Source organism: Nelumbo lutea, chromosome 7 (assembly GCF_056320005.1).
Source record: "Nelumbo lutea isolate HS-2025 chromosome 7, American lotus-T2T, whole genome shotgun sequence".
Taxonomy (NCBI): domain Eukaryota; kingdom Viridiplantae; phylum Streptophyta; class Magnoliopsida; order Proteales; family Nelumbonaceae; genus Nelumbo; species Nelumbo lutea.
In genome coordinates, this window is record NC_142690.1 from 47,482,620 (window position 1) to 47,500,965 (window position 18,346).

Consider the following 18,346-nt stretch of genomic DNA (forward strand, 5'->3'; position numbering starts at 1 on the left):
ACCAAGGAGCTCATCACCAAGTAGCTCACTACTAGGGAGCTCGCCACCAGGTAGCTCACCACCAGGGAGCTCGTCACCAGGTAACTCACCACTAGGGAGCTCGTCACCAAGTAGCTCACCACTTGAGAGCTCTACCATCCTCTCCTAGGAGCAGGTCAAATGACGAGGTACTTAGCCAAAAAAAAAATTGATACATCACAAAAAATTGGTACGTGACCAAAAACAGTTACACCGCTTTTTGTCTTTCCTTCTTTTCTTCGTTCTTTCTTTTTGCTCATTCGACAGCCTCTCTTTTCTCATACAAGACTAAAAGTCTAAGAATAGGTAATGATATTTTCCCTAATAATCAAATCGTCCAAACTGTTCGACCTAGATGGTCGAACCACTGACCTAGAAACTAGTGGCCACAATGGTTCTGTTTCCGAGTCGGTTTTTAAAACCTTGCTGTTAATTCTCAATAGGACTTTCTTATCTAGGGTACACACTCTCTTGATGCATCAAGCCATTAATGAGGGCCCTATCCTAGGTTTAAGCCTTGTGATGTTATTTTTATATCTTTTCTTAAGTTAAACCAAAATTTTAGGGGGGGGGGGAACCAAAACTTGCGCAATTATAGTATATCGGAACTATGAAAATAAAACAAAGAAAGGCCTTATATATTCAAACCATGTGAAATATCAAAAATCAAAGAAAGATTACATTACAAAATTTGATAATTACTTGAGAATTTATAGAAGAAGAAAGAGACAACCCCCACTCTTAACTCGAACATTACATATCAATCTTATCGCAATCTCACCCACCCAAGCATATCTAGCCTCACCCCTATCTCATAATGACTATAAAAGGAAAACCAAAAAGAACTTTGGTTTTGATTTATGAATACATACATACAAACCCTGAAATTGAAATTTAAATGACCTCTTTCCCACTAATTGGTTCTCAAATTATATGAGGCTACACACATAGAAAACTTATTACATGACAAAGGAAGATAAATAAAATACAAGGAAAGCAAGTGTGATGGAGTAGGTGGTCACAGATGTAGGCATTCGACCTTTGTCCTTCCTCAAGAACAAGGCCTCATACTGTGGCATGCTAATTATGCTTATATATCCTGAAATTATAAGTTGCAGAGCCAAGTGATCAAGACCTCCTAATCCTACTTCAAGGATTTTTGGGGTTGCTTGGAGAAGGCAATACAAATTGAGCAAAGAAAGGGTTGTTGGAGGAATGAACATGGGGGATGGTACTACAAACTCCATTATTTCTTTGTTGTATCTTTTCAAAGCTTCTTCATTTATGACTTTACTAGTAATCTCAAATCTTGCTTCAAAGATTCCTACTGATTTTAAGATTATGACAATAACTGAAAATAGATAAGAAGATGATCCTTTCATCATCCACATCCTTGTTTCATTCCACCACATCTTAATGGTTCCCTTTGCCCACATTAGCTCTCCCAGGCTAAAGATATGGGAAGCAATCCCTAGAGATGCAAAAGCCTTAAACCAAGGATTTGTAACCTGCAATAAGGAAAGAGGGGAACATATTAATGCAAGATTGCAAGGTTTTTAAAACAGGACCAAATAGGGAACCATTCTGGGGTCCATTTTCCAAGTCGAATGGATGGACCACTTAGACAAAAAAAAAGTTAAAACACAAAAAACAGAAAAAAATTGTTCCCAAGTCAAACGGTTCAATGGTTTGACTGCCCAGGTCAACAGTTCATTGACCAAATCAATGGTTCTTTTATCAAAAAGCAGTTTTGGGTAGACCTAGCAATTGGGTTGGGTGGTTTGGGTTCGAGTTGGGTCAAGACACTTTAGGTTGAATTTTGGGTTGGGTTGTCAAATGCTAGACCCTAACCCTAAATGTCCGGGAACAAATCTCCCATTGCCACCCAGATTGAGAGAGGATTAAAGGAAGGAGATGGGCTAAAATTGTCATTTGTGTCAATATAAGCACTTATGGGGAAAGTAGATTACCAAACATCCCCACCTCAACAAGTGCTTAAAAACATAATAAGTGATTTGGCAAGTGGGTCACCAGACAACCTTAAGTGGTTGTTAAAACAAATACTTCTAAGAACTACTTGTGCATCAAACATGGCCTAGTTGAAGTACTTATTTTAACAACCACTTAATCATCAAACAGGGCCTTATTCAATTATTTTCTTCCAAAATTATCCCTAGTTGAATTTTAAAATACCACTTATAAAACTATCCCTAGCTGAATTTTATAAAAGTACTTTGTGTAAAACAGCTTTTATTAAAGTGCTTTGGTAAAAATGTTTTTGTAAAAGTATTTTCGTAAAAGTGTTTTTCTTAAAGTGCTTTTTTAATACTTCCATAAAGTGCTTTTATAAAAGTACTTCCATAAAGTGATTTTATAAAAGTACTTCTGTAAAGTGTTTTTATAAAAGTACTTTCGTAAAGTACTTTCATAAAGTGCTTTTATATAAGTACTTTTGTAAAGTGCTTTTATAAAAGTGCTTTTATAAAGTACTTTCATAAAGTGCTTTTATATAAGTACTTTTGTAAAGTGCTTTTATAAAAGCGCTTTCATAAAAGTACCTTCATAAAAGTGCTTTCATAAAAGTACTTTACGAAAGTACTTTCGTAAAAAAGCTTTCATAAAAGTACTTTTGTAAAAGTGCCTTGGTGAAATTTGAAAGAAAATGGAGAAAATAGCCACAAATACTTATTTAAGCGCTTATTGGAGAAAAAGACTACCAAACACCCAATATGAAATAAATGCTTGTTTGAAAAAGTTGGGTGCCAAATGCAAATAAGTGCTTATTCGAATAAGCACTTATTTTTAATCACTTATTTTTTACATAAACACTGCCAAACATAGCATAAATATTGATGCAATTTTATATGTTGGATGGGCATATTGAACTTTGGAACGTTGCGCCTTATATTTTATTTTAGCTTTTTCTTAAACCTGTTCAGGGCCGAGGGTCGGTATAAGACTTGCTTACCCCTTAAAATAGGTCAAAATCCCAAAGTGTAATTCATGTATGGTGACCCACGGGTACAATATGTATTGGTAGATACAGATTGATATGTTGCAAAATGTTGATCCTTGGTCTCATGATATTCCTATTCCTAATTGGGATAAGCTAGATCGGATCTATCCTAAGAATTATTCTTGAGAAAAAAATTTCACTATTGATCAGTGTTTTCGAACTGTCGTTGACTCGAGTAGTTGGACCATTCAGCCCAGAAACCATCTAGGAAACCGATTCCGCTTTACCCTTAACCCATTCTTGGACCAAAAACCACTGACTTGGTTAGATAAATGTTGGCCCGGGTAGTCGAACCATCGACTCGGATAGTGGTTTGCGGTTTAATAAAGTTGCAAGGAGATCAAAGAGGGGAGAAACTCAGACAAGAATGACCTCAGATCTGAGATCGCTAGATTCCAGATACCTTAGAGAAAGAAGAAGAAGAAGTAGAAGAAGAAGAAGAAGATTGTAGATGTTGAAGAGAAATTAGATCTGAGATCTGATCTGTGTTTTGGTTGCTACCACCTTGCCGTCACTATCGCCAGTGAACGTCGAATCCTCCTCTTATTCCTTCTTCTTCCCTCCTCCTTGTTCTCCCCTCCTTCCTTCTTTTCTTTCCTTTCTCCCCTTCATTTCCTTTTTTTTTCTTACATTTTTATTCTTCATTCCTTTCTTTATTTTCTTTCTATCTTTTCTATCTTTTCTATCTTTTCTTCTTTTCTTCCTTCCTTCCTTCCCTAATAATCAAATCGTCCAAACCGTTCGACCTAGATGGTCAAACTACTGACCCAGAAACTAGTGGCCACAATAGTTCTGTTTTCGGGTCAGTTTTTAAAACCTTGCTGTTGATTCTCAATAGGACTTCCTTATCTAGGGTACACACTCTCTTGATGCATCAAGCCATTAATGAGGGCCCTATCCAAGGTTTAAGCCTTGTGATGTTATTTTTTTATCTTTTCATAAGTTAAACCAAAATTTTAGGGGGGGGGGACCAAAACCTGCGCAACTATAATATATTAGAACTATGAAAATAAAACAAAGAAAGGAAGATAAATGACCTCTTTCCCACTGATTGGTTCTCAAATTATATGAGGCTACACACATAGAAAACTTATTACATGACAAAGGAAGATAAATAAAATACAAGGAAAGCAAGTGTGATGGAGTAGGTGGTCACAGATGTAGGCATTCGACCTTTGTCCTTCCTCAAGAACAAGGCCTCATACAGTGGCATGCTAATTATGCTTATGTATCCCGAAATTATAAGTTGTAGAGCCAAGTGATCAAGACCCCCTAATCCTACTTCAAGGATTTTTGGGGTTGTTTGGAGAAGGCAATACAAATTGAGTAAAGAAAGGGTTGTTGGAGGAATGAACATGGGGGATGGAACTGCAAACTCCATTATTTCTTGGTTGTATCTTTTCAAAGTTTCTTCATTTATGACTTTGCTAGTAATCTCAAATCCTGTTTCAGAGATTCCTACTGATTTTAAGATTATGACAATGACTGAAAAGAGATAAGAAGATGATCCTTTCATCATCCACATTCTTGTTTCATTCCACCACATCTTAATGGTTCCCTTTGCGCACATTAGCTCCCCCAGGCTAAAGATATGGGAAGCAATCCCTAGAGATGCAAAAACCTTAAACCAAGGATCTATAACCTGCAATAAGGAAAGAGGGGAACAAATTAATGCAAGATTGCAAGGTTTTTAAAACTGGACCAAATAGGGAACCATTCTGGGGTCCATTTTCCAAGTTGAATGGATGGACCGCTTAGACAAAAAAATTAAAGCACAAAAACAAAAAATAAAAAAAATTGTTCTCAGGTTAAATGGTTTGATGGTTTGACTGCCTGGGTCAACGGTTCATTGTCCAAATCAATGGTTCTTTTATCAAAAAGCAGTTTTGGGTAGACCTAGCAATTAGGTTGGGTGGTTTGGGTTCGAGTTGGGTCAAGACACTTCGGGTTGAATTTCGGGTTGGGTTGTCAAATGCTAAACCCAAACCCTAAATGTTCGGGTTAGGGTTGACCCATGGGTCAAATTGGGTCATCCCAAAAAACAATTGGAATCTAAAAACACAAAGAAAAAATACATGAAAAATGCCAAAATTAAAGGAAGTAACCTTAAAATTCCAAATATGAAATAATAAAAAACTTGAACATTTAAGAATTCAAAGTGTAAACAATAAAGACTAAAGACTAAACAGAAAAAATTAAAGAGTGGAAATTCTAACAATGTATAAATAGTCCCAATTAGACCTGACAATTGGGTCAATGGGTTGACCCATGACCCAACCCAATTTTTTCGGATCGGGTCGGGTCATGCCATTCTCTCATTTATGTAGCTAGATATGAGACCCTTTATGTGTTTGGTTGGGTCGGGTTCATAGGTTGGGTCAACTTTTTGTCAAGTCTTAAATGCAACCGGTCAGGTGACCGATTCTCAATTTTTCCGGTCCAACCATCCAATCCAATCTTGGATTAATGTCAACACAACAAGAGAGAGAGAGAGAGCAAGATACCTGTGGAAACAAGGAGATTCCATTGGCCATTGCCAAGGGAGGAATAAGTGCATAACACAACATGGGTAAGCACCAAAGAGCCCATAAAGTGTAAAAGCTATAACACATAATTTGTCCTAGCTTCAACCTTCCCACTCCATGAGTCCAAGGGCAGTAGCCCGAGAGGAAGATTTCAAGCAACCCAGTTGTCCATCTCTTGTGTTGGATAAGTGTATCATTGGTGTTAATCGGGGCTAATCCCAAATATGCCTTCCTTTCTGGGCTGCAAAACACAGATTGCCATCCCCTTGAGTGGAAGACGAGGCCTGAGAAGACATCCTCCACCGCACACCCATACATCACACCCATCTGGGGAATACACAAATATTATCACTCTTGGTCAAGTAAACTAATCAAAGCACCTGAATACTGATAAGATTCATGTAAACTTAGAAAATGATCTAATATAAGCAAGACTACTCTAATTCACTTGAATACTGATAAGAGTCAAGTTTCTAATCAAGATAGGTTTTTAACAGTAGAATTATTAGTTGGGATTGGGGTGAAACCGAATATGGATTGTAGAGTACTGGAGTTGGACTTTTGGATATATAAGATGGCCATTTCAGTATATCAGAACCACCATGAAGAGCTACCTATAATTAGGGGTGTCAATTGGATTGGATTTGGTCCACTCCGATCCAGTCCAATGTGAGTCCATTACAAATGGGCCACCTCCAATACAATTTAAAGGTCATTTTGGATTGGTCCAGTTCAATGTTTGGACCATCCAATCTGTTCAAATTCGTTTTAATTTAGATTGGTTTAAGCTCAAACAGGTTGATTGACACCTATATTCTTATCTTATACCAATGGTCCAGATAATGGCTTAATCTAACCCAATCCAATATAAATTTATTATAGAGAGATCAGGTCCAATCCAATCTAATAAATATTTTGGACCCAATTGGTCCAATCCAATATTTCTTTTTAGTCCATCCAATCCATCCAAATTGATTTTGGACTGGACAGGACCGGCCCATTGACACCCTTACTTATAAGGCTAGAATGTTTAGTGTTTTAAGTTTGTTGTGGCATAAAATAGCTTTAATTGATATTTGAAACTATGTATAATTTTCTGAATGGGTCGAACCACCTCTGACCCAATGTCCAAAACTGTTGTTTCTGGTTCAAGTGTGACAACATTTTTGTAGGCAGTCCTGATTAAAAGCATTAGTCTAGGAGCAAGAACCGGATGCATGGACCGGGTTTGTTGTTGAACCAGGTTTCCAGTTTGGCCAGTGAGATGGCCCTGCTTTACAAGAAATAAGAAAGAAAATAGTTGTTAACTTGTTTTGAGCAAAAATAAAAAATAAAAGTGAATGAAAACATTTTCAATAGAAATAACTAAAAATAAATGAGAAATCAAAGTATAAGGACAATGGAGATTCTTTTTTGCATACTTCTTTGCCCCATGGTTTGCCCATCTCGTAGTCACAACTTATGAGTTCCTTTGCTTTCTCTTCCAACTCAGTCCAGCTTTTGCTTCGTTTAACTACATTCAATCAACATAGAGAGACAAAATGTGAGATCAGGTAATAGAATTTCCTCAATGCTGCTATACTTCTTTTGATTTCTCTTTGGGTTGAAGCACAAACATTTCTTTAGGTTAGGTTTGGAAACGATGAAAGTGGACTGTAAATCCCGGTTCACTTTGTCTGTATTTGGCAATATTACATTTATGCATTTCAATGACAGAAATAAGATGTAAAAATGCATCAATAAAAAAAAAGTAAATTTGCATTCAAGTGAGCTTTTGACAAAAAAATGCATATGTTTTATTGGAATTCGTATTTGCATCCAATACAGTTAAAAGTCTGTTTTGTAAGAAGGTAAATTTATCAATGCAAAACTAACCAAATTTGCTATTTATATGAATCATTTTACATTCTACATATTTGCATTCAAACTTATTTACATCGTTTCCAAATACAACCTTTAGTTCTGAACTAAGTGCAATTCATACCTGATTTGTCTTCCAACTTAATTGGAAAATTGGGGTCAAATTTCCTCCCGTTCAGAGATTCACGACGATGGACTGAACCTGTTCCAGCATACATGGGACCATTGTGTGCATTGGTGCCAAAAAACTCAATCTGCAAAATAAGAAGAAAATATTAAAACATGAAGGGAAGTTCTCTAATGTGGATTTTATTTTGTGAATTTCAAAAACAAATCAAAACATCTGCCTTAAAATTGCATGAGTTTTTAAAACAAAAAATAAAAGAAACATATTCTTGGTTATATGTGTTTCTTAGTTTTCAAAACCAAGGTTCAAAGTATCGATACGACACGGTCGTATCGTATCAGTACTTAGAAACAGCTGAAACTATATCTTTTTTTCTTTACATTTTGGTTTTTTGGAAAGCTTTTAGCATGTTTTTTATTATTAAAAAAAATTGGAGGTGCAGGTGTTTCAAACTGTATCTTTTTCAAAAAATACGATACAATACGTCCCGTATCGATACTTTGAACTTGTTCAAAACATATCAGAGTATTCAGTACAGTGGCAGCACATATTTCTCATAAATTTGTATTAATCAACCCAAAACGCAACAAAAACACAACGCCACTGTGTCAAATACCTCCATTGTCCTCATTTTAGAAACCGTTGTTTTGATGATTTCAAAAACATGCATGATTTTTCAAAGGGCTCGACTATAATATGAAAAAGATATGATATCTGAAAAACAAGTGACCAATAAATTGGAATCATAAAGTAATAGTGAATATGGTGCTATTTATGAAAATTTCTGGGTGGATTTTGATTGGTCAAAACTCTTTCCATACCATATCTTTTCGGTATTTTAGATTTTCCCTTTTTCAAAACAAAACCAACTTATTTTTTCTTCTCAAAACAAAAACACAATTCTAGAGAATGTCTCAATTTTTTTTCCTATCAAAAATGAATTAAAACAAAAGCATTCATGTTATACAAAGCCACTGAATTTTATCAGATAAATGGAGGAAAATAAAACAAGAAAACCCATTTAGATGTGTTTTTCACCTCATAAATTCTCTTGACACCATTAGCATACAAATCATTCTTTGTGACACCACCGAAGCTCTGAGGAAATTGAACATAACCAATGCGATGGCCTTCTTTGGGGTCCAAGAAAAAGCATACAGCATCACGTAGCGCTTGTGAGTTATTTGAGTGCATATCACAATCGACATTGAGGATTAGCGGGGCGTTACTCATCAATGATGAAACTCGATTCTGTAAAAAAGAAATATATTCAAAATTTTCAAAGGAAATGTTAGTAAAATTCACAGTGAAAATGTGATTTTATTAGGAAAAGATATTTTGGATGAACTGGGTTATTCAAGGACATTACATGCTGAGTTTTGAAAACATCAAATATATTAATTACGTAATTATTTTCTTAAATTATTAAATCATATTCTTTTAAATGTTTTCTAAGGGTGCAATTTGGGTTGGGTTCGTTTCAGAATTTGTTAAATTTTTAATGGGCCTCAACCCTAACCTGAGCCCAATGTAGTTTAAATTCTTCAAATCAGGCAATGGCTTGTAATCCTAAGGTTTTGACAGAGTGAGGATTAGTTGAACATAATAACTGTTCAACGTTCTGATGAATCAATGACAACTCTCCATGTAGGGGTGAAAATGGATAGGATCATGATCCAATCCAATCCGAAGTCCGATCTTATAATTGTTCGATTTGGATAACCTGCTTTGGATTTTCGGATTGGGTCGAATAATTGAATCATATTCATATATATTTATGTATTTATTTATTTATATATAATATATATTTACATATTTTATTTATTTATTTATAAGTATATTATTTATATTGAATTTTTGTAAATCTTTTAAATTATTTATTTTTTACAAAATGAAAATAATTGAAAAATACTTGTATTTTTTGTTTTTTTATTTAAACAGTTATATTTTCTTTTCTTTTTAATAATTTATTAAATTTTTTTTAAATTAATTTAGATTGAATCAAATTCGGATATCCAATCTCTTGATTTGATTCGAATTTAAAGCGAGCATGGGACCATTGGATCGACAGTATCCGAATTGGTTTTGACAAATGTCCTTAAACCCCACCCCTCTCCATGTTTCATTGTCCACAATATGGCAATGGCATGCAAGAAAACAGAGATGATAAGAAACAATTTCACAATGTTGTAGGACTTGGACCGGACAGTGGCTTGGTGAACCAGTTAGCTCATAAGGTCCTTTTTTTTTAAGGTTTTTAAAATCAAATTGGACAATGAACCGGTCAGGGGTCTGGTTCCTTGTTGAACAGTCCAATCATTCAAACTGAATAGATAGCCCGTTCTGACAAAAAAAAAATAAGAAACAGCTAAAACCATTGGATGGTTCAAACGATTTAGATTGTTTGACCACTCAGGTCAGCAGTTTGCTGAACAAATCAACGGTTTTTAGCGAAATAACGGTTCTAAGATAACATGAAACCTGTCACCTGATCAGTTCCCAGTTTTTCTGATCCAACTATCCAGTCCAGTCCAGTTTCGAAAAGCATGGTTTTTATAGGTTGAACAGCTTAACTGACTATTTAACAGGTAAAACCATGACTCATTTTGTTTTTCTCTGGTTTTGTCTAATTGACAATAATTCAATTTAATGTCCATAAATTATCAGTTTGAGAGAAAATACCAGGGCATTCAAGGCGCCAGCTTTGTAGTGGTGAGGGTGACCAGGCCGTTTTTCTCTTGACACGTATACAAGTGTTGGCATTGGTTTACCTTCCACATCAACATCCTTTCCGTTCCCTTGTAACAGAACCTAAAGAAACATCAAGGCATTAGAAAAGAAATAAGATTAATAGAAGTAAAACTAGAAAAATAAATTTGTGCTGTAGATGAGTGGTAAAATTCATGGTTTTCAAAATCGGACCGGACCGGACGGTTGGATCAGAAAAATTGGGAATCGGTCATTTGACCTGTTTCATTTTTTCCCAAAATCATTTTTTCTCCAAAACCGTTGATTTTGGTCAGCAAACCATTGAACCGGCCGGTTAACTGTTCGAACGGGTTTTGACTGTTTTTCAATTTTTTTTATTTTTTATTTTTTTCAAAACAGGTCAAACAGTCGGACCGTTCAAACTGGTAACTGGACCCCTGACCGGTTTCATCGGGTCGGTTTTAAAAACCATGGTAAAATTAGAAAGGATATAGTAAGAAATGAAGTCATAGACCTAAGAGAATAAAATGATAAAAAGTAGATTGAGGTGGTTTGGTCTATAATGTCCAATAGATGAAGTGATCTATTAGAAGTTAAAGGATTAGAAGAATAAGAAATTATTTGGGTGGAAGTGTACGAAATGATTTAATCACACATAATTTGACAATGGATTTTGCATTAAGGGTCTGTTTTGGCTCATAGTCAGAATGGGAATTGAAATCTTTTGGTATAAGAATTGGAATGGTCTATTCCTATAGTCTGTTTGGTTCAAGCAAGAGTGGGAATGAGAATTGTAATTACCAGGAATGAGATTTTATTCCTATGGGAGGGGGAGGGAATGGGCATTCCCTCGAATGGGATAATGCCATTCTACCAGAAATGAGAATAGGATTCCGATTCCACCCAACAAAACAGTTGGAATCGGAATAACCCTATTCCTCCAACCCAAATGAGGCATGAGTAAAATGAAATGGCGAAACAGAATTCATGTAATTGATCCCATATATTTGGGGCAAGACTTAGATGATGATGATGATGGTTCAAAAAAATTAAAGTTAATATATGCATAGGGGTGCGACTTGGGCCAACCCTAATACATTTGTTTTGTTTGATGTCAACTTATTATCCATTCTCCGGCTCCTATCTATTTATGGGCCTGAATTTTAAAAAATGCGAATATGAGCCTACCCAAGTTACACCCCTAAATAATATCATATGCAGGCTTATTTAAACTCACCCACAACCAATTCAGGCTCCTCTCTAATAAACTGAATTTAATCACTTCCTTGTATAGACATGGTTATTTTTAACACAAGCCCCGCCCTATGGGGGTGCTCACGGTTCGGATAATCGAACTGTGAGCCTTTTTATATTACCAGTTTTTCAGAAACTGGCAACTGAAACTGAACCAAATTCAATTCGTTAACCGGTTGATCAGTTTGGTTATTTGTCAGTTCAGTTCATCGAATTTTCGGTTTTTTAATTTTTACAATATATATTATAAAAATATATATAAATATATAATGAAAATTATAAATATATATAATATTATATTTTAAATAATAAATAATGTATCATATATTATAAAAATATATATTTATATATGCAATGTATACTTATTAATTTATAATATATAAAAATATATAATATATATAAATGTATAAAATATATAGAAATATATGTATACTAGCCAGTTTGGTTAACCGTTGGTTTTCTATATTGATTAATCGAAACCAAACCGATCGATTCAGTTAATCAATTTTTTGCTTCAGTTTTAAATCGATTTAATTTTTTGGTTTTTTTTGCTCACCCCTATTACCCAGCCACTAAAAATGGAGTAAAAAATTTCGACTACGGGCAAGAATAAAGTTCACATCAGCGCCCCACAAAGGAACACCCCACAATACCCCACAGAACATCCCAACCGTGGAAACGGGGAGGGGGTGTCCCTCTCCATTGCCATTCTTTTTCATTCAGAATATATACTTCAGCTTTCTTCAAACGGTCCCTTAAAAAAATAAAAAGGAATTGTATTTGTATATTCAAGTAAAGGGACCTCATTTGTTTAACTTTTGAGTTGTAACAGTCAAAAGAAAATGGTTCATCCAAGCTTGTGGTTGATGTGATGTTTCATATCAATAACAATGGGCCCACACGTGAAGGGCAAACTTAGCCGGATGAGGGATGAAAAGGCTAAAAATTAAAAACCACATCTAAAGGCCTGTTTGGGAGGGTCGAGCTGTAATTTCAGCTAAGTTGGTCGAGCTGTTGATTTGTGCTCTCTGATATTTCTCAACAGAAGGTAATTTTTAGTCCGTCCACATGGGCCCGCCCAAAAAGAATTACGATATGCACCTCACACAGGGCGCCTCCTAACGACCTCACAAGTGTATTCCACCCGTCCATCATGAATTTAAAATATCTCCCATAAGTAATAATAGATAAATACAGGAAATGTTTTCAATGCACAGTAGGACGTGACTGTGAGATCGGTGTAAAACGCCACGTGTGAGGAGCAGATCCGATCCTCCCAAACAGGCACAAAGACCTAATTACCTTAGCCCAAGCTAAAGGCTGAATAATTTGAACCCAATCAAGCACAAACCAGGCCAGCTGTCAAGTTACACTGGGAAAAGGAGAGAAGTAAACCAACCTCAAGTATGGTCTGATGGTCACGAGGATTGACCTCAGAGTCCCACTCCCTGAACCCTTTGTGCCCTCTCCGAGTTTCCTCTGGCACTCTTTTTGATTTCCCCACGATTTTTATACGATTTTGCATCTCTTCAAATTTAGCCTGTCCAATAAACAAGCCACTGTGTAAATAAGTAAACAATTAACAGATAAATAAATAATTGAAGAGACCATTTCTGCAACAAAAACCACCACCTTAATACCTTAGAACGATTCATTAAGAATATATAAATAATTAAGGATCTATTTTTACTTTTAAGCTTTGGTTGTGGGAAATAAAACTGAGCAGAAAAAAAAAAGTGCTTTGAGCATTTGATGAGAAGTGTCTTTAATAAAACATAAATGTGGTCAAACACTTTTAAGCCCCAAATGTAAAGCTTAAAATTCGGGACTCTGAAGTAAGGAAGAATGTTGCCAGGCGTAAGGTGCCAATTGGAAGGTTGATAAGGTCATGGGCAATCTCCGTTCTGTAGCCCTTCGAAAAAAAACAAAACTATAATAATATCCAATTTTCAATAAATAAAGGGATTCGACTATGATGCCGAAAAGAAATGATAATGGAAAAACTTAGGGTCTATTTGGCTTGTAGTTAGAATTATAACTGGAATCAGAATCAAAATTTTCTGGAATGGAATGGTCCATTCCCATATTTTGTTTGGTTCAGACAGGAATGAGAATGGGAATGGGATTTCATTCTCAAGGGAGGGACAGGGAATGGTCATTCCCTCAAATGGGGGAATGCCATTCCAGAAAGAATGGGAATGGGAATTAGATTCTACCCAACCAAATAGTTAGAATTAGAATAACCCATTCTAATTCCGATTCCAAGCCCCTATTCCCATAAACCAAACAGGGCCTTAGAACTGATCAACTGGCACCACAAAAGTAAGAATAAAAGTAAGAATCAATAAGGTGGGTTTCACCAAAATTTGTGGGGTTGAGGGGGAAATTGTGATGAGTTCAAATCAGCCCCCCATAACATCCCACAGCACATTCCCGCTGTGTATTGGTAACATCTCCCGAAGACAATACTAGGAATGATGATGTTATCATCGGGAGATGTTCCTAATACATTTTTTTCTCTGAAAAGGGATTTGATTCCTTAAAGCCTGAGTGTCAAACAGAAGGGTAGGAATCTTCTACTCATAAAAATGTTCCCAATACAGTCCTAACTAGACCTGTTCGTGGGCCAGGTTGGATTTGGATCCGGCTTTGTCTATGTATCAATAGCCTAACTATCAGGCCTAGGTCTTGAGCCTGAGCCCGATCTTCATATAAAGCCCAAAGCCCGGGTCTGAGCTTGGGCATGATCAGGAATTTGAAAACAGAATTTTTTTACTCAATAAAAAAGTGTTTTAATTTTATTAAAAACCTTCAGAATTAAAAATAATAATAAAAGATCTCACTATTACTTAAGAAAAGAAAAGAGAAACAAAAAAAACATTGTATATATTTTTATTAAATAAAATATATATTTATTATTTAATATATATTAGCAAGTCGAACTTGAATTCGGACTAAGTTTTTTTGAAAAAGCCTGAACCCGACATAAAAAAAAAAAGATCAAACCTTATATTTTAGGCCCGAACCAAAACTTACAGGCCAAAAATTATGTCCACGCCCAACTTATAATAATCCAAGCCAACCGGCCCATTGGATTACCTGACCAATGAATAAGTGTAGTCCTAACGGACCAATGATAGCATTTGTTGTTAGCAGATCTAAACTCCAAACAAAATGCTAACAAGCCAATATTCTTGAACATAGAGCCGGACTAACTGTTGGGTGGACCCAACAATTTTTTTGGGGGCACATGCCACAGTTATATGTTCTCAGACTTAGGTTTAATTAAAAAATAAAAGGTTTTTATCTGACCCAATCCACCCATGACAGCAGAAAATTGTTGGCCTTTAACTCCTTTCAAGTTTTGACACGTGGCATCTGGGTTTAAACATAGCGTCTATAAAGAAGTTAGAAATCTATTATTATAATTTTATTTTTAAATTAAAAAAAAAAAGAATCACCCGTTTCTTTTAGAGGTAACACCACGAAAACTACAAAGCACGTGGAGATCCGGAGTTGTTTTCTATAGCCGCTTACGCACTGCACGTTAGTGGTTGTTCAATTTTGAATCATCGTTAGTTGGATCTTATGATTCGATTAGAAATTGAATCGGATTCGGATTATCTTTTTTTCGATCTTATATATTTATAAATATAAATAAAAACATAAATATAATATATATATGCTATTTATTTATTTATAAGTATATTATTTATATTGTATTTTTATAAACTTGTTATATTATTTAAATGATGAATATAATTAAAAAATACTTGTATTTTTTATTTTTTTATTTAAATTGGTATATTTTATTTTTCTTTAATAATTTATTGATTTTTAAAGAAAACAATTCATATCGAATTAGATCCAAAGATCAGATAGGATTAGAATTCGAATAGAGTCCTATCAGATCTGATTGGATCAGATCCGACATGAACAATGTCGGATCGGATTCAAATAATACCCTAATTCAAATCCGATCCGATCCGTTTGCATCTCTAGATAGGGATTAATAGGAATCCCCGATCGGAATCAGAGTTGGGGATGGAGATTGAGGTTCCTTCCCCGCCTCGGTTCTGATTATATATGTATATTTATATTAAATGTTATTTAAAATAAATATATATTATTATATTATTTATATTATATGTATATATATATATTTATATATATTTCAAAACATATTTAAAACATAATTTATAATTTAAATTTTTTATTTATTTTAAGTAAACTTATTTTTCAAAAAAATATTGTCATCTAAAAATTTTCAAGGATTCTAGTCCCCATGAGGAACCCATCCCTGTCAAGGATCGGGGATGGAGGACAAATTTTATCCCCGATGGGGATCGAAGACGTGGATGGGAGTTAATATCAGAATCAGGGTCGGGGACGGGGAATATGATCCCTGCCCCAAACCTGCCCTGTTACCAATGCTAATTAGGACTTACGATTGTAATCCGATCAGATTTAAAGACACAAATTCGAATTCATTAAGATTTAATCCAATTCTATTATAAATTTTCTAAAATAACAGAAAAATTAAAACATTTATTTATTTCTCAACTTTTATACATAATAAATTAATATAAATATAACATACTAAATTTACTATATATATAATTCATATATAATATAATATATAGAATATATTTGTATAATTTAAATATAATTATATAAAATTTATATATTAAAATTAATAAATATTATAATATAATTGGATTCAGATTTTAATCAAATCAGATGAGATTAATTAAATTCGAATCTGATCTTATTATTAATCGGATGTAGATTGTAACATCCAATGTTTAGAGAACCGGGTCGGCATAGAACCGGAGAAGGGAGAGGTTCACAGGTCAGAGGTTTGACTAGGGTCGAACTATGATGACCTAGCATATACATATACATATATATATATATATATATATATATATATATATATATATATATATATATATATATAAACCATATATAATATATTTTATAACTTTTAATGTACTTAAATGTGGTGGATGGATGGTAAGCTTCTTAATTTGAAAAAAAAAATGACTACGGTTCAAGCCTTTGACTTGCATTTTTTAAAATACGTGCATAATAATGTAATATATATAATAAATAGTCATTAATTTACATAAATAAAAAGGTAAATTAGTGATAATTAAGTAATAAGTGAAAATAAGAGGTCTTAAGTTTAAATCATGTAACAACATTCTAAAATTTCACTTATATATGAACCCGGGCGATTTCATGTAATCGGGACTAGTTCACCAGTTTTCTAGTTCAACTAGCTAGTGAGTCAATGTTAGAGAGTATAAACCTATTCAAAGATCAAACCTAATATCTCAAATTTTATGGTTGAATATTTCGTTGAGATGGTATTAGAGCCTAAATGAAGTAGTTTAGTGTTTAATCGTTGTCACAAGGTATGGATGAGCTTTTACTTGTTTGCACGATGGACTTTTAAAAATTAATAAGAAATTTAAGATAAGACAAAAAATAATATAAATTTATGTAGAGTATAAGAAATTATCCACTTGCACTAAAATGCAACTTAAATTATAATGAAATAAACTAGTCATAAACCGAAAAAACAAATACTTAAATTAGACTTAGATGAACCAACTAACTGAAAATATTATAAAACTCTTTCCCCAAATTTTCTTAATAAAACCCGTCTTTCGCATTTATGCTTTTATTGTATCTGCTACTCACCCAAGGCGCCTCACACCACCGACCTCACAGGCACATCCCACCGGAGAATATTTCCCATAAATAATAAAATGTAAATATGGAAGATGTTCAATTAACGGTGAGATATGCCTGTGAGGAGCAGATCCGGTCTCTGAATTGTATTCCGATCTGCTGACCACAAAACGCTGGCCACAGATCCGTAGCGGTAGTACAGTCGTTCCCGACATCCACAACCCTTGATTAATAACTAAAAGAACAAGATAAATCAATAGATAACATACCTTCACCAGATCGTAGTCCCGCCGGAAACTCTGACAACCACCGCCGACATCCATATTTTCAGCCGAGAAATATGCTTGTGGAGCTGGTGGCTCGACTTTGTACTTTCGACAGAACGGCAGCCAGTGTTTTGCAAATAAGGAAGCTTGGTAGATAGCGTGAAATGTCAATTCTGATCCACCATCGTCGGAAAGATAGAAGGCTAGCTTGTTAGCATCGTAATCGTAAGCCATGAGTGAAAGAAGTGTGTCAGCCACAAGCATTGGTGGCTCTCTGTCGGGGTCGGCGGTGCACACGAACAAGTCCACCGGGGGAAGGTTGGACGGAAGGCGACCAGGGTATGTGACGTGGAACGTGGGGGCCCAGCGGAAGCCTTGTTGGAAGACCCATGTGGCTGCAAACCAGAATTCGGCGAGAGAGACGAGCAGCCATAGTATGGGGTGGTCGGGTGGGACATGGGTAAGACGGTAGTAGCAGAGGGAAAAGATTCCGGCAATGAAGGCGATGAAGTAGAGCTTGTAAAGAAGACGACCACTGGCTATGCGAGTAGTAAACAGGCGGTCGGTGATGGGCGCTGCCATTTTTCGGCCACGGCTGGTGGTGGTAGTGGGTAGACTGCTGTTATTTATAGGGACTCGACAACTCTCTTGTAACACTTCGTCATCCATCCCACGAGCTACGGATGCAAAATTTGTCCCACGGATGGCACGTGGAGGAAACGAATGAGTGAAGAGTTCAGATCTGTGCCCATAAAGGGGCGCCCCACAATATCATCGGGTCTGATATAATTATTGGGAGATGTCACATTGCACGGCTGATGAAATACGTAGTGAAATCACGAGTGAATTAATGAGATGGATGGAGAGAGCA

The 18,346-nt window shown here is 35.3% G+C and overlaps 1 protein-coding gene across 2 annotated transcripts; it reads right to left on the bottom strand.

Annotated features, from left to right (window-relative positions):
* Positions 1–635: 635 nt before the first annotated feature.
* LOC148846279 (cellulose synthase-like protein E6) lies at positions 636–18,094 on the bottom strand. Of its 2 annotated transcripts, none has more exons than XM_088955393.1 (8): positions 17,479–18,090; positions 12,909–13,049; positions 10,229–10,357; positions 8,585–8,797; positions 7,544–7,673; positions 6,981–7,072; positions 5,539–5,886; positions 636–1,526 (listed from the first exon to the last, which is right to left on the bottom strand). In XM_088955393.1, the coding sequence occupies exons 1-8, from the start codon at positions 18,055–18,057 to the stop codon at positions 978–980; spliced, it is 2,181 nt and encodes a 726-aa protein (XP_088811519.1). In that variant the 5' UTR covers positions 18,058–18,090; the 3' UTR covers positions 636–977. The 2 variants fall into 2 exon arrangements, with proteins under 2 accessions (XP_088811519.1, XP_088811518.1); XM_088955392.1 differs by lacking the exon at positions 636–1,526 and adding an exon at positions 4,059–4,676 and having other exon boundaries at positions 17,479–18,094.
* Between the last annotated feature and the right edge of the window lie 252 nt (positions 18,095–18,346).

What these genes read in the sequence shown, in the direction of transcription:
- LOC148846279 (XM_088955393.1), bottom strand. Translation starts at nt 18,057, where the DNA reads ATGGCAGCGCCCATCACCGACCGCCTGTTTACTACTCGCATAGCCAGT. An exon ending in GGGACTACGATCTGGTGAAG is followed by an intron (nt 13,050 to 17,478) that starts GTATGTTATCTA and finishes TTTATTGGACAG; the next exon opens with GCTAAATTTGAAGAGATGCA. An exon ending in ACCATCAGACCATACTTGAG is followed by an intron (nt 10,358 to 12,908) that starts GTTGGTTTACTT and finishes ATGTTTCTTTAG; the next exon opens with GTTCTGTTACAAGGGAACGG.